Source organism: Rhea americana, unplaced genomic scaffold (genome assembly GCF_003343005.1).
Source record: "Rhea americana isolate MKP2758 unplaced genomic scaffold, rheAme1 scaffold_413, whole genome shotgun sequence".
In the NCBI taxonomy this organism is placed as follows: Eukaryota; Metazoa; Chordata; class Aves; order Rheiformes; family Rheidae; genus Rhea; species Rhea americana.
Window position 1 is genome coordinate 340,442 of NW_028186550.1, and position 13,348 is coordinate 353,789.

The 13,348-nt window shown below is 55.2% G+C and overlaps 1 protein-coding gene across 4 annotated transcripts in view; it reads left to right on the forward strand.

The window, feature by feature from the left end:
• DRP2 (dystrophin related protein 2) overlaps positions 1 to 11,844 on the forward strand; it is a 33,146-nt gene extending 21,302 nt beyond the window's left edge. For all 4 annotated transcript variants that reach the window (XM_085314881.1, XM_085314882.1, XM_085314883.1 and 1 more), the window contains 17 exons: positions 71 to 217; positions 721 to 799; positions 1,575 to 1,635; positions 2,023 to 2,084; positions 2,381 to 2,455; positions 4,210 to 4,411; positions 4,618 to 4,703; positions 5,455 to 5,612; positions 5,753 to 5,919; positions 6,528 to 6,639; positions 7,027 to 7,163; positions 7,456 to 7,521; positions 8,340 to 8,405; positions 8,702 to 8,845; positions 9,541 to 9,778; positions 9,920 to 10,040; positions 10,198 to 11,844. In XM_085314881.1, coding sequence (XP_085171007.1) covers positions 71 to 217; positions 721 to 799; positions 1,575 to 1,635; positions 2,023 to 2,084; positions 2,381 to 2,455; positions 4,210 to 4,411; positions 4,618 to 4,703; positions 5,455 to 5,612; positions 5,753 to 5,919; positions 6,528 to 6,639; positions 7,027 to 7,163; positions 7,456 to 7,521; positions 8,340 to 8,405; positions 8,702 to 8,845; positions 9,541 to 9,778; positions 9,920 to 10,040; positions 10,198 to 10,334 — 2,058 coding nt within the window. In that variant the 3' untranslated portion in view covers positions 10,335 to 11,844. The remainder of the gene's footprint in view (positions 1 to 70; positions 218 to 720; positions 800 to 1,574; positions 1,636 to 2,022; positions 2,085 to 2,380; positions 2,456 to 4,209; positions 4,412 to 4,617; positions 4,704 to 5,454; positions 5,613 to 5,752; positions 5,920 to 6,527; positions 6,640 to 7,026; positions 7,164 to 7,455; positions 7,522 to 8,339; positions 8,406 to 8,701; positions 8,846 to 9,540; positions 9,779 to 9,919; positions 10,041 to 10,197) is intronic.
• The last annotated feature ends 1,504 nt before the right edge of the window (positions 11,845 to 13,348 follow it).

Consider the following 13,348-nt stretch of genomic DNA (forward strand, 5'->3'; position numbering starts at 1 on the left):
GTACTGACTGCTTGMTTACTTTTCCTTTCTCTCCTGCCCTGTGTCTATCCTCTGGGTATGGGGGCTCCAGCTCTTCAAAGAGGAACTCTCCCCCATGAAGGATGGGGTGAAAGTGGTCAATGACCTTGCACACCAGCTCGCCATCTCAGATGTCCACCTGTCCATGGAAAACTCTCGCACCCTGGAGCAGATCAACACACGGTGGAAACAGCTGCAGGTGGGCAAGGGCCAAGACCAAGCAGCACAAATACCCCGCAGATGGGGGACACTGGGGAAGGGGTTCTACCGAGGAGGTTCAAGGGTGCTGAAGTAAGGCTTAGCACGGCAGGGAGGTACTGTTGGCATCACCTGAGGAGAGCATCAGGTGAGCATGGGAAAGGTAGATGGTAAATCTGCAGAGGCCTGGGGCAGGAAAAGRTGATGGGAGAAACAAAAGAGGCTGTTTGAGGAGAATCAGGGTCTGCAGGAGGCTAGTTTCCAGATGTGGTTTTGTTGACCTCTGTGAAAATATGGATGCAGGTGAGCTGTGCTGCCCCAGCCTGTGGAATGAAGCACAGGGGGCTGAATTGTCTGTGATACACAAATACCAAAGCAGGCAAGGAAGGAAGAAGACCTGGGTGACCGGGGCATGTCTGAACRTATCCACAGTCCCTCCTGAATGGGGCTTTGATCTGAAATAACTGACRGGTTCCCATTAAATTCCTGTGTCCCCCTTTCCAGGCCTCCATAAATGAACGCCTGAAGCAACTCCAAGATGCCCACCGGGACTTTGGACCAGGCTCCCAGCACTTCCTCTCCTGTACGTGAGCAGGTTGTCCCATCTTCCCCACTGATGGGCTGTCTCTGCAGGACAGCTTAGCACAGGCCATGGCATGACAGAACAAGGCACAGAGTCCTATTGCTGTAGCTGTGCCTGACCGTAGCCCAGCAGCCCACAAATAAGCATGCATCCTCTTCCAAGTGCAGAGCTGTGACACTTGCAGAAACAGCTCCCAGGTGATAGTGGGACCATACCAGTCTTGGACATTGTGTGGGTAAGACAACAGACGGCAAAAAAGGCAGTTCCCTGTGTCTATGTTAGTCATTCAGGGGCCAAGAATGTGCGTGTTCAGGAGGCTTTCATTCCCCTGGCAAGGCAGAGGGATGCCATTCCTACAGAGCCAAGCCACTGCTGGCTGGAGGCTCTCAGACCCGTGAGCGACATGCAGCAGATTCATGCTCCAGAGACTGGGGTCCATCCTCAGAAATGCCAGTCCCCGCAGGGTTTCTGGAGGTCGATGGGGTTTGTTGGCCCTAGTTCCTTTGTAAATCAAGTGCTTCTATCTAAAAGCAAGGCCAGAGTTTTCAGATGACAGAATTGATAAACTGCCTGTGACAAGCAGAAATAACTGAGGGTCATAAAAGGGCTTCCGTCCTCTAGATAATGAAGATAAGATTGCAGAAAACCAGTACAGTTATAGGATGAGTCCTCATCCGCCTGAGATCCTTCAGCTGATATGCAGAATTTGAGTTGACAGCATCAACATGAAGGAGCATCTGGTGTTYATCTAACATCTGTATCTCTCCCCTTGCAGCCTCTGTTCAAGTCCCTTGGGAGCGAGCCATTTCCCCCAATAAAGTGCCATACTACATCAAGTGAGTGCTCTCCCAAAGGCAGCTCATCTGTTGCCTGTGATTTTCTGTGGCCTGGCAGAAGCAGGAATTGTGGACTGATCTGGCGGGTGGAGGACTAGCAGACTGGTTTGAGCACTGACCTTTGGGGAAGTACAAAGTGTGTCGCTCCCAACCCGGCAGGGCCAGGCTTTCCCTGCCTGCTGAGATGACCCAGATGAGAGGGGCACACCATGCCTTGGTTCCSCAAGGCAGGGAGGGCTGGCTGCAGGCAGAGGACAGAGCCCTGTGGGCATCCTCTGCTCTGCTGTGGCTGGGGAGTACACACAACAGGAGACCAGCTGCCCAGGTCCTCTGTCTCTCTGCTTAACCCCCAGCCTGATTCTTGATCCCTTTCTGTTTTCTCTCCAGCCATCAGGCCCAGACAACATGCTGGGACCACCCGAAGATGACAGAGTTATACCAAACACTAGGTAAGGAAGCTGCCACAAAATTGCTTGAATGGCATCTGCCTCTCCTCTGTGTGAGGTGCTGTACAAGGTCTCCTGAGCCCATTTGCTCTCCCCTCTGGTGCAGGGGCTGTCCATGCTCAGCCTCCCAGTGCAATGGGGTCTGACAGCCTGCCAGACTGTGCCCCTCTTCCTCCTGCACACACTCAGGCTTGTGCTTGTGCTGGTGGGGCCAGTATCTGGGAGCAGCAACTGCCATTTCCTGCCCTGGAGATAAAGATACTGAACTGTGKTTTATTTTTGTTTCTGTGTTTTGGCAGCGGATTTGAACAACATCAAGTTTTCAGCATATCGGACAGCCATGAAACTGCGACGAGTGCAGAAAGCCCTGCGATGTGAGTGTGGGAGACATTTCCCTCATCCTGGATTTCCCTTTATAGAGGCATTAAAATAATACAAACTTTTACCAGCACATCAAAGGCAGGAGCCTGCCAGAGAACAGGTGGCCAAGGCAAGAAGCTCCAAGAAGATGAGACTGTAGCTGAAAAGCTAATTCCCTGGCAAGGTTTCTGTGTCAGAGCTTTYCTTTGCAGGGTTTGGGGTAGAACTGCCTCAAGGGCAGGTGTTAGCAGAAGGGATTTGAGAACAAAATGGTGAAACACAGAGTAACAAATCTCTGGGATCAGGCARGGGCTCACCCAGGAGCTCTAAGGGAGCCTAAAGAAGCACTGAATGTAACCAAGAGCAGAAACCAGCTTTGCTTGCAGAGGACTGGTGGGGGCAAATAGGACTCCTTTACTTAAAGAGGAGGAAGGGAACCAAATAAGCCTAGCTTCTGCATTGTTGGTAAAACTTTAATTAAAAAGTAAGATTAATAGGCATGTGAATACGATGCATTAAGAGTTCAACATGATGCATGGCTCTCAGAGGGGAAGCTGATCCACAGAATTTGATGAGTGCTCTCTAGGGGAGTAACTGAGCAGACAGATGGGGATCTAATAGATACATGGCATTTGATTGCCCATAGAGCTTTTGAAAAGGCCTTTCATCTAAGACTTTATCAAACTTAGCCACAGGATGAGAGGRAGAGTTCCCTCCTGACTCAGTGGGGAGGAGAAGCCATCAGATGGCATGGGGTCCCAGGAGGACCATTGCTGCTTGACTTGTTGTGAGAAGCCAGGAAGAAGGTGATGAGTGAGGTGAGGGAAGAGGTTCAGTACTCAGCAAAGTTGGGCCCTGGCCGCAGAGTTTTGTGACCAGGCTGTCACACACYTGGGGAAATTCGGTGCTGATATTGTGCACGTGGGAGGAAACAACAATTAGCTATGGATGCTTTGCAAAGATCTCTGCCATAGTGCTGGTCAGCTTACTGCCTAGTGCTGGTCAGAGAAACAACCTTRGAAATGACTAGAAAAGAGACAGAGAACAAAATGGAGCTCCTTTCTAGGCCATTTGCAGGCTTCTGGTTGCCCATGTCTTGGGTCTCATGTACTGTCCTGGTCCCTCTTCCCCAGCACAGAAACAATGTGAAGGAACATGAGTAAGTGCTTTGCATTTAAGAAGTACTTGAGAAGGGCAAGGAGGCTGCCAAGGCAGCTTCCCTGTGATAGGAGGTTCAACTGTGGTGGGAGGTGTGAGTCTGCCACATGGAAAAGCAGTGGTGGGGAACACTGCAGAGCCATACCCGCTCATGGGCAGCRTAGGTGTGAGGGTGAGCGGGAATTATGTTCACTAGTGTGTGAATCTGGGGTCCTCACTTCCACAGTGACTCCACAGGGACTTAGCRTGTGCAGAGGCTGGGTCCAGGCCTCTGTGTCTCTGCACAGTCCGAGATGGGAGGTGGAACTTTTTGTGGATAGTATTTTTGTGGCTCTGATTTTGGCCATGGTGACAAGGAAGGACAGTTGCACAGAAAGGTGGCTTCAAGTCACATCCAGGTGGTGACATGGGTATTTTCAGGTGGAATGTACAAGTGGGGGACTAATTCTGGGAGCAGTGCCTGTTCTCCCAGCATCCCGTACATATGCTTTCCCTACTGCGCTGGGACTTAGACTGCCTCAGATCAGGTCAGGGCTGAATCTCCGCCTCTCAGTTCTCACCTCTTCTGCTTTTCCTCTCCATCTCTGATCCCTCTCTTCTTTCTGCTCAGTGGACATGGTGACCCTGGCCACAGCCTTGGAAATCTTCAATGAGCATGACCTGCAACCCAGTGACCGGGCGATGGATGTGGTGGAAGTCATCCACTGCCTGACTGCCCTCTATGAGAGGCTGGAGGAGGAGCGGGGCATCCTGGTCAACGTGCCTCTCTGCGTGGACATGAGCCTTAACTGGCTGCTGAATGTCTTTGACAGGTACCGGTCCCTCTGCACTTCCCATCTCCCTGGAACTGATCTGGGCTGCCCTGCTTGGGGGGGAAACCTCAGTGCTGCCCTGCCAGCTGACGGTGTTGCAAAGAGGCCCTGGCTGCTAGGGGCAGGGCTGGCTGCTGCAGGCATGCCTTGCTGATCTCCCAGCCCCCAAAACAACTTGCAAACCCAAGCAATATCTCGCCTTGCAGTGGTCGCAGTGGGAAGATGAGGGCCCTCTCCTTCAAGACTGGCATTGCATGTCTGTGCGGGACGGAGGTCAAGGAGAAGTTTCAGTGTGAGTCCCCTCATCTCCTTCCCCTAGGTCCACTGTGGGCTCCTTGAAGTAACCTAGGAAGCAGGAGTGAAAGGTTTTCCGGCTTAAACCTTCTTTGCCCGGAAAGAGCAGARAAGCAGCTTTCACGCGGTGACTAATCTGCTTGCATCGCCACCCCTCCCTCCCTTCCCAAGCCTACGCCGCCTAATTTAGAAGGTGTTTTTGCACACTGACTGGTGCTGCAGTGATCTTGCTTGCATGGCACTATAAGGAACATTGCAGAGAAGRAAAATAGACAACAGTTATTCAGCGCTTTGCATAAGGAAAAACCTGGGGGCATGTGGCTGGGCAGCAGGTTTCAGACAAATTAAAGGAAGCACCTTTCCTCACCGTGTTTAACCACGGGATTCACTGCTGTAGGACACTGTGGAGGCCCGAAGTGCTGAGGGGTGTAATAAAGGGCTCAGACTGGTTCACAGAGGACAGGCCAGCCAAGGTTATTAAAGAAGTCATGTAAACATAACCTCTGTCCCAACTACACTCTAAACTTCTGATTGTTGGGAGCTAGAGGGATACTGGTAAAGGTTGTTTAATCGTAGCTCAGTTTCTTTCACACTGCCTTAAGCATTTGCTTAAGATCCCTACTTGGAGACAGGCAGCTGGCCCCTGATCTGACCTATGCAGCTCTCTCCCATGCCCATGTCCTGCCCTGTCTATCAGGGTATCAAGTGGGTCTCTAATGCGGATATCTCCATGTCCATCTGGCTGGAAGATCTCTTCAGCCAAGTGGCAAACCCTGGGGGACTGTGTGACCAACGGCACCTTGGCGTCCTGCTCCATGAGGCCATCCAGGTCCCACGCCAGCTGGGGGAGGTGGCAGCATTTGGGGGCAGCAACGTGGAGCCCAGCATCCGCAGCTGCTTCCGCTTCGTGAGTAACATGCCCGTGGCCTGTGCCATCCCCTCACAGCAGCTGAGCTGAGGGAGAAGCTCTTGGAGATGATGATGAGTTAGAAGCCTTTTGGAGCTGGAGTGCGTCTCTGAGCAGCACTCTTGCTCTCCCCTACCCAGAGCAACGGGAAAGCTGCCATTGAGGCATCCCAGTTCCTGGAGTGGGCCAACCTGGAGCCACAGTCCATGGTATGGCTGGCTGTGCTGCACCGAGTGACCATGGCCGAGCAAGTGAAGCACCAGACCAAGTGCTCTGTCTGCCGGCAGTGTCCCATCAAGGGCTTCAGGTAAGGGATGTAATATGGGACCATGGCCCCATATTCCCAAGGGGGGTGCATGGTGTCTGGTGGGAGCTGGGATGAATGTAGCKCTCTCCCTTTGGAGGCAGTGGGGAGCTGCAAGACCTGAAGTGGGCACAAAGACAGGTACTGAGTATATTGCTACCACTTTGGGGTCTGCCTCTGGGTCCATAGAGGGGCTGGCCTGAGTGGTGGGTGTGAATGAGGCTGCAGAGCGTGATCTGGTCCTGTCAGAATAGTGTGGCTGGTAATGTCCCCCTGACTGGGAGCAGACTGTCCCAAAACCTGAAACCCGACTGCTATCTGTAAGGGCCTCTTGCCCTGGCCTGGAAGGGGAACAATGTTTGCACCATGCAGTTGGAGTAACCTAGATCTCTGGAGCAGCAGTGTTTCAGACAGGTCAGACCAGCTCTCTTGGTGGTACTGGGAGAAGGGAAGGAGCCTAACGCTCTTCAGCAGTCAGCTCTGTGGGTTCAGTGGAGTATGRTAGCGCCCATAAGCCACCTCTGCATTGTGTGCTGATTTCTCCTTGGGCTCTGAAATGATGCATCTTTGCTGACTCTCATTGCCTCCCAATGGCTTATCCATCTTTCCAGGTATCGGAGCCTGAAGCAGTTCAATGTGGATATTTGCCAGACCTGCTTCCTCACAGGGCGAGCCAGCAAGGGCAACAAGCTGCACTACCCCATCATGGAGTACTACACCCCGGTAAGGAGCTGGGTTGGCCCAGGATGGTCTTGACTCTGAGCAGGGCCCTTGTCAGACACCTCCAGCCTTGCAGTGCTTAGGCTGCTGCAGCCAGAGAAGTGTCTCCCTTGTACTTTTTGATCCTCTTTGCATGATGGAAATTGCTTTTGCGCTCGTGGTGAACAGGATGCCTGGATCACCCAAGTGCTCAACTTGGCTCACACCAGGCACCGTGCGGGGCTGAATGAGCAGCCATGTGCTCACCTTGCCTCCTGATTGTGTCTGCTTGCAGAAACTGCCCCTTTTCTGTTAAGCTTGCAACCAGCTCAAGAGATTTTTCTGTGGCTGGTGGGGCATGATCCCTTCCTTTTTGTTGACTGTGGCCTCAGTACATCTGTCTCTCTGCAGACTACATCCAGTGAGAACATGAGGGACTTTGCCACAACGCTGAAGAACAAGTTTCGATCCAAGCAGTACTTTAGCAAGCACCCGCAGAGAGGATACCTGCCTGTCCAGTCCGTGCTTGAGGCAGACTTCTCTGAGACGTGAGTGTTGGCTGGGTCCTGTGCCGTGCCTGATGCGTGGGCTCCACAGAAGGAAGCAGCATCTCAGCAGCAAGACAGGGCTCCCGTGGGGAGGGCCAGAGAGGGTAGCTTGCCCTGGGGGCTGATACAGCATCCCTGTCTTGGAGGAGCAGAAGTTTCAGTCTCCCTCTCTAGACTGCTCTGGCTCTCCTCTGCCCAGATGGGACCAGGGCAGCCCCTCCAACCCCTAGCTTTAAGTGAGGAGTGCAAAGCCTTTGAGTGAGGAGTGCTGACCCGTGTGCATCTCTTCCAGACCAGCCTCATCCCCGATGCTACCACACGCCGACACCCACTCCCGGATTGAACACTTTGCAAGCAGGTATCATCACTRGGCACTGCTGTCGCACTGCTGTGGAGCCTGGCTGCAAGGGGTGCAGGGAGGCTTTGGGGCAGATGCACAGTGATCTCACCACTGCAGGCAGCCCCTGCCGTGCTTCCCCGTGCGCTATGCAGCAGGCACAGGCTGGCTCCAGCAGCTTGGGGCTGCAGTGTCACTGGGAGGAGGGAGGTGCCCCAGCTGCAGAGCTGGACGAACTTGTCTACTCCCTCCTGCATGCACCGCTTTGCTGTAGCCTGGGACATGGCCGATGCTCTCACAGCAGGTCTTGATTTTTCTTTGTCTTAGTGGCAGAACAGCCTCCACTTACTGTTGTGTTCTACTGGCCCAGCCAGAAGTTCATACTGGGAAGGATTCTCTCATAATAGTTTAGACTTTCCCATGTGGTTGCCAGTGTGACTTGCAAGATCTCCACTGTTGCTGTTTGTAATTTGTAACACCTCCATCCTCACCACAGACTCAGACAGGGGAGAGACCTGATGCAGGCAAGGAGCTTGTATCCCAGGCCAGTACATAGGTAGTGACAGTTTCATGCTTTTACCTCGTTCCCTTGGGTATGCAAGAGGAGGCCAAGCAGCTGCCTGGCAGCCCTTTGTCCCTCAGACTGCTGCCCTGGATCAGCAGCATTTTTTGTTTTCTAAAAAGACAAAACTCTGTAAGAATCTGTAAAGAGGGTCAAACTAGTGCAAGCCGGGTGGGATACCTCTACCAGAGAGGGCCCTTGCAGGGGCTGTCTTGTGCATTGAGTGGATATTTATGGTGTCTTTGAATGTGTCTTAACCTGTTTTTATCTTCTCCAGGCTTGCAGAGATGGAAAGCCAGAACTGTTCCTTCTTTAATGACAGCCTGTCCCCTGATGATAGCCTGTGAGTCCTGCCTCCTTCCCCTGCTCTGCAGTGCCTGCTTAGCCAAGACTCCTGTGGCTCTGTCCCCACCTGCCCAGGGCACAGCAATACTTCCCATCTCAGCCACTTGTGTCTGAGGCTCCTGGGCACACCCAGCTACCCAGGGATGCTGAGCTACTTCTGAGCTCTATACCTGGAGCAGTCAGAATGAATTCCTACACAAAACCACCTCCTTCTGGGCTGCTCTTCCCCAAGAGCTAGCTTGCCCCTGAGAACAATATTCCTCACTAATATGTTTCCTCCACCTGCTGTAACAGGGATGAGGACCAGTACCTGCTGCGCCATTCCAGCCCCATCACTGACAGAGAACCTGGGAGCAGCCAGCAGGCCCCAGGCAGCCTCAACACAGAAGACAAGGGGGAGCTGGAGCGAATCCTGGCCCACTTAGAGGATGAAAACAGGTAGGGACATGGGCAACTCTCAAAGTGGGGTCTTGGGCCTAAGGGAAAGGAGCTGGAGAGACCCTGACTTAGCCAAAAGGGGCAGAGCTCCAAGTGGAGCTGTGGAATGGCTGACAGGGCCAGAGACACAGATGGGAAGAGATGAGTGGGATTGGTTTGGAGGATATCTACGCTGAACCCTAATAAACCTTTGTGAGAGCATGAGGCTCAGTGAGGGCACGCTCTCTAAGGAAGGGAGAAGGCTCTGTCCCCAGAAATGTTCCTGTTTCTTTCCCAGAATGTGTTCCCCTCTTAAACCCGAAGCGGGCTGAACCGAACCCAGGGTATTTCCATCTCTTGAACCCCTGGGCTCCCTCATGAGCAGTGGCAGTGCTGCTGTGGACTGTGTGAGGTGAGGCTCTGAGCAGCACAGCTCAGCTCAAGAGGTTACTGCTGTGCTATCCTTGCCCTTGTTCCCAATCCCTTAGTGAGTACTTTGCATGTCTTATACTATCCTAATGGGACAGAGCTGCAGGCAGGCCACCCTACAGTGCAGGACAGAGTCCAGGAGGGTGGAGGTCCTCCCACACATCAACGTAAAGTCCCCTGGGATGTTTTGCCTTGGAGTCACTGGCTGTTCTCAGTGCACAGCCATTGGGTGGTTCCAGCAGCCTGTGCAAAGGGGGATGATAGCACTGATTCGAGGTATCTTGCAGGATTCTCCAGGGAGAGCTGAGGCGTTTGAAATGGCAGCATGATGAGGCAGTGGAGTCTCCAACCTTGGCTGCGGGCTCCCCTGARTCAGTGCAGGACCCGCATAATGACGAGCTCCTAGCAGAAGCACGAATTCTTCGGCAGCACAAGAGCCGTCTGGAGACCCGTATGCAGATCCTGGAGGACCACAACAAGCAACTGGAGTCCCAGCTGCACCGGCTGAGAGAGCTGCTGCTACAGGTACCCACAGAGCAAGGACTGGGGCAGAGCACATCCTTGGGGTGGGCTTTTCCATGTCAGAGCTGAGGCAGTAGCAGAAAGGGACGGTCAGAAGGGGCAGGACAAGGACAGAGGACTGTGACAACCCCCTTCTCTTTCCAGCCTCCAACAGAGTCAGATGGCAATGGTTCAGCAGCTTCTTCCTTGGCTTCATCTCCACACCAGTCTGAGGACAGCCAAGTGAAGGAGCGGGAGCACAACACCCCTGACACTGAAGCTGCAGGTGAGGGTTGGAGCTGAGCTCTCAGCGATGCTACCTCAGTCTGACTGCTCCAGGGGAAGTTGCCACCTGAGCACCCCACAGAGACACCAGCTTGCAGGCAGCTCTGCATGCTCAGAGAGCCTGTTAACCTCWGCTCTGTCCTCTCTTCCTGCTGCAGATGAGGTGGAGGCCAAAACGCAGGATGTCAGTGTGTGCCTGGAGGATATCATGGAGAAGCTGCGGAGCGCCTTCCCCAACTCTCGAGGTACTCGAGTGAAGTCCCCCTCTCTGGCTTCTTACTGTTCCCTCAGATGAGGTTTCCATCTCCATGGAGCTCTGCCCGATCCCACCCTCCCTGTGACAGCTGGTCCCCTGCAGCACCTGCAGCCAAGAGCTACATTGTCACTACACTGCTGGGACTGATGTGCGGCCTGGGTGCAGAGAGGATGAGGGGTTCTCCCACCTGCAAGATCAGAGCTACTGAGGGTGCTGACCAGCTGGATCGTACCAGACGAGCCACAAGCATCCTGCTCAGGGCCCTGCATGCCCATGGGCTCCTCCCCACGAAGACAGGCAGACCTGACGGCACAGAGCTTGCAGTGATCACCTCAAACCACCCTGTCTCATCCCTGCCTGGAAGGATGGAGGCACCGGTTACCTGGCAAAACTGAAGAAATGGTGCAAGCTCTCYTAGCCGCTCACGGATGGCTCTTCCCAGCAGAAGTGTGACGGGGGTGCTCGTGTGAACAGCCCCCTGCTTCCTGCGTGGGGGTTGACGTTGGCACCAGTGGCCCCTGCTTTCACTTTCTGCCTGGCCCTTTTCTCACCCRAGGGGCAGAGCTCTGCAGCTCCCTGCTTGACATCCTCCCTCACCCAGGCTGCCTGTGTGCGTGAAGGAGGGAGACGTTGCTTGGTGTCAGCACTGACACGGTGGCAAAGTTTCCCCTGCCTATACATCCTCACCTACTTTCTGCCATCCCTTAACGTGCCTATTCTAACCAGGTGGCTCCAAGTGTCATTCTCCTGACCTCTCCATTTCTCTTTCAGGTATGACCTCCCTTATCTAACACCTTCTGTGAGCCAGAGGCTTTCTCTAACCAGCTACCTGGCTGCTTTCCTCCCCTTCCTCTTAACTGCCATGCTTCCCCTGCGGCAGGCCTCACTTGGACTCCCTCGGGAGCGCCCTGAGTCAGTCATGAACCATACTTGCCAGCTCCAGAAGATCTCAGGGGAACATGGGCCACGTGGGAGCAGGACTGTGGGCTCCTCTGGGGTCTAGCTCAGTTGCTCAGCCATAGCATCCAGGCTTGGACTCACTGGACTGCACAGAAAGGCTGAGAAGAAAGAGTTGAAGCCATGAAAGCTACATGTCTCCCTCAGCACTCATGGGCTGCCACCTTTGGCCGCAGCCCTTAGAGGACAAAGAGCTCAGCATCCTGCTCCTCTCTGGTTCTGCCCAGTGTCACCCAGGTTCATGGGCACCTCGTAATGCTCCTGCAGCCACCAGCCAGCCACCCRGTCTTTAAACTCTTCTTAACAGCATCCAGCTACCAGCTTCACAGACTGAACTCCCCACTGCTCAGGGCTTCGTGGCTACCTGGGCACATACTGTCTGGCGGGGAGAGTTTGTGAGGGCTGTGGGGTAGGGAGGAGTCCATGTTAGAGCTTCAGCCCAGCTAGTAGCCTTATCTTGGGAGGAGCTTTATAACGGAGCCTTATCATTTAATTTGCATATATTTCTATATAATATATATATATATATATATATATTCTGTACTTAAATATTCTCATGGACTCACTCCATTAAATTCTAATACCTTGTTAAGTGGCAGTTGCACTTGACTGTTTCAGTCCAGCCATGTGCTCCTGCGAGGACCGGCCCCCTCCCTGCTCCCTGCGCTGCCTCSGAGCAGGGATGCTGTGAGAGGAGCTCAGCCGAGGGCCAGGCCAGCAGCGGGCGGCCAGGCCCGTCTGGTTTTTTGGGGGGAGCTGCGCGCAGAGAGCTTGTCCTGCCTGCTCCGTGTGACTCGGAGCCCCTCTTCCCGCAGTGGGGAGTGGGCTCCTGCAGCCGCGGGGTTTCTGCAGCCGCAGCCCGTGCGGGCCAGCGCCAGGCTCTGTGTGCGCTGCTCCCCCGGGCTCGGCGCCTCCGCCCCGGTGCTGCCGCGATGTCGGGCTGCGACGCAGGATGCGGTCGGGACGGGCCCGGCGCCTCCGTGCTGCCCTGGAGGAGGGAGCTGGGCTGAGGGGCTGGAGGCTGGAAGCAGGCGCGTCCCCTCGAGGGGAGGCAGAGGAGGCTGTTCTGCGGGGCTGCTTGGTGCCAGTGGCTCCTGGAGCCGAAGGCTCCCTGAGGTTGCTGTCTAGGGCTGTGTTATGTCGAGAAAGCTGTCGAGTTAGGTGCTGTAGGGTGCCCAGCACRGGGCTGGGGTGGCCCCGGGGCTGCGGAGGGCCGAGCCGCCGGAGCCCTCGGGGCACGGCAGGGCAGGCTGCGTGGGTGCCAGCGTCCTGCCCAGAGGGTGCTTGCTGCAGGGGACAGGAACAGGCTGTTGTTGCTGGCTGTGATGGGGAGCTGCTCGGGGCGGGTTGGAGCAAGGCAGCACACTGGGTGCAGGGGTCTGAGTGCTCTGCACTTGGCATCGTGGCAGGGAGGTGCAGCAGGGCACCTCGCTCTGAGCCCAAGTCGTGGGAGGAGGAGGAGGAGGAGGAGGAGGCAGCACACGGGTCAGGCTCCGGGATGCCTGTGGTGGTAGCAGTGTGGTTCGCCGTCCTCGCCGGCGTGTGTGCGAGTGGCTGGAGCGCGCGGGGTGTCGGAGGCGGTGGCCGCAGCGGGCGGTTCGCCGCAGCGCCCCGCGTGCTCCAGGCCCGTGGGTGCTTGTGTGCAGCTGCACTGGGCTGAGGCCTGGAGAAAGTCAGACTTAGGGCAAACCTGGGGGTCCCCAGTGCCAGGTGCAGGGCCTCAGTGTGGGTGGAGGGGGGGGGCAGCAGCACCCCGGGGAGAGCTGCTGGGTGCAGGGGGGGGCTCGGGCTGCGTTCGGGTGCTGGGCTGCGGCAGGGAGGGGAGCGGGCTGGCTAACGCGCTGGTAACCATGTACCGTGGTGCTGCTGTCCTCACYGCTTCTCTCCATCTCTGCTCTGGAAAGAGAATAAATTTGTATTTATAGCGAGACTGAGCTTGGTGCCTTGGGCTCTTCTTTCTGTGCTGTTTTCCCGGCGGGATGAAGACATCCCCGAGCGCCGTGCCGCCACGCTGCCCGCTCCCACGGGGAGAGCAGCAGCTCTGCTGCCCCTCCCACGGGCTCGCTGGGTGCTTTTGCCCCCCCCCCGGTGCTGCC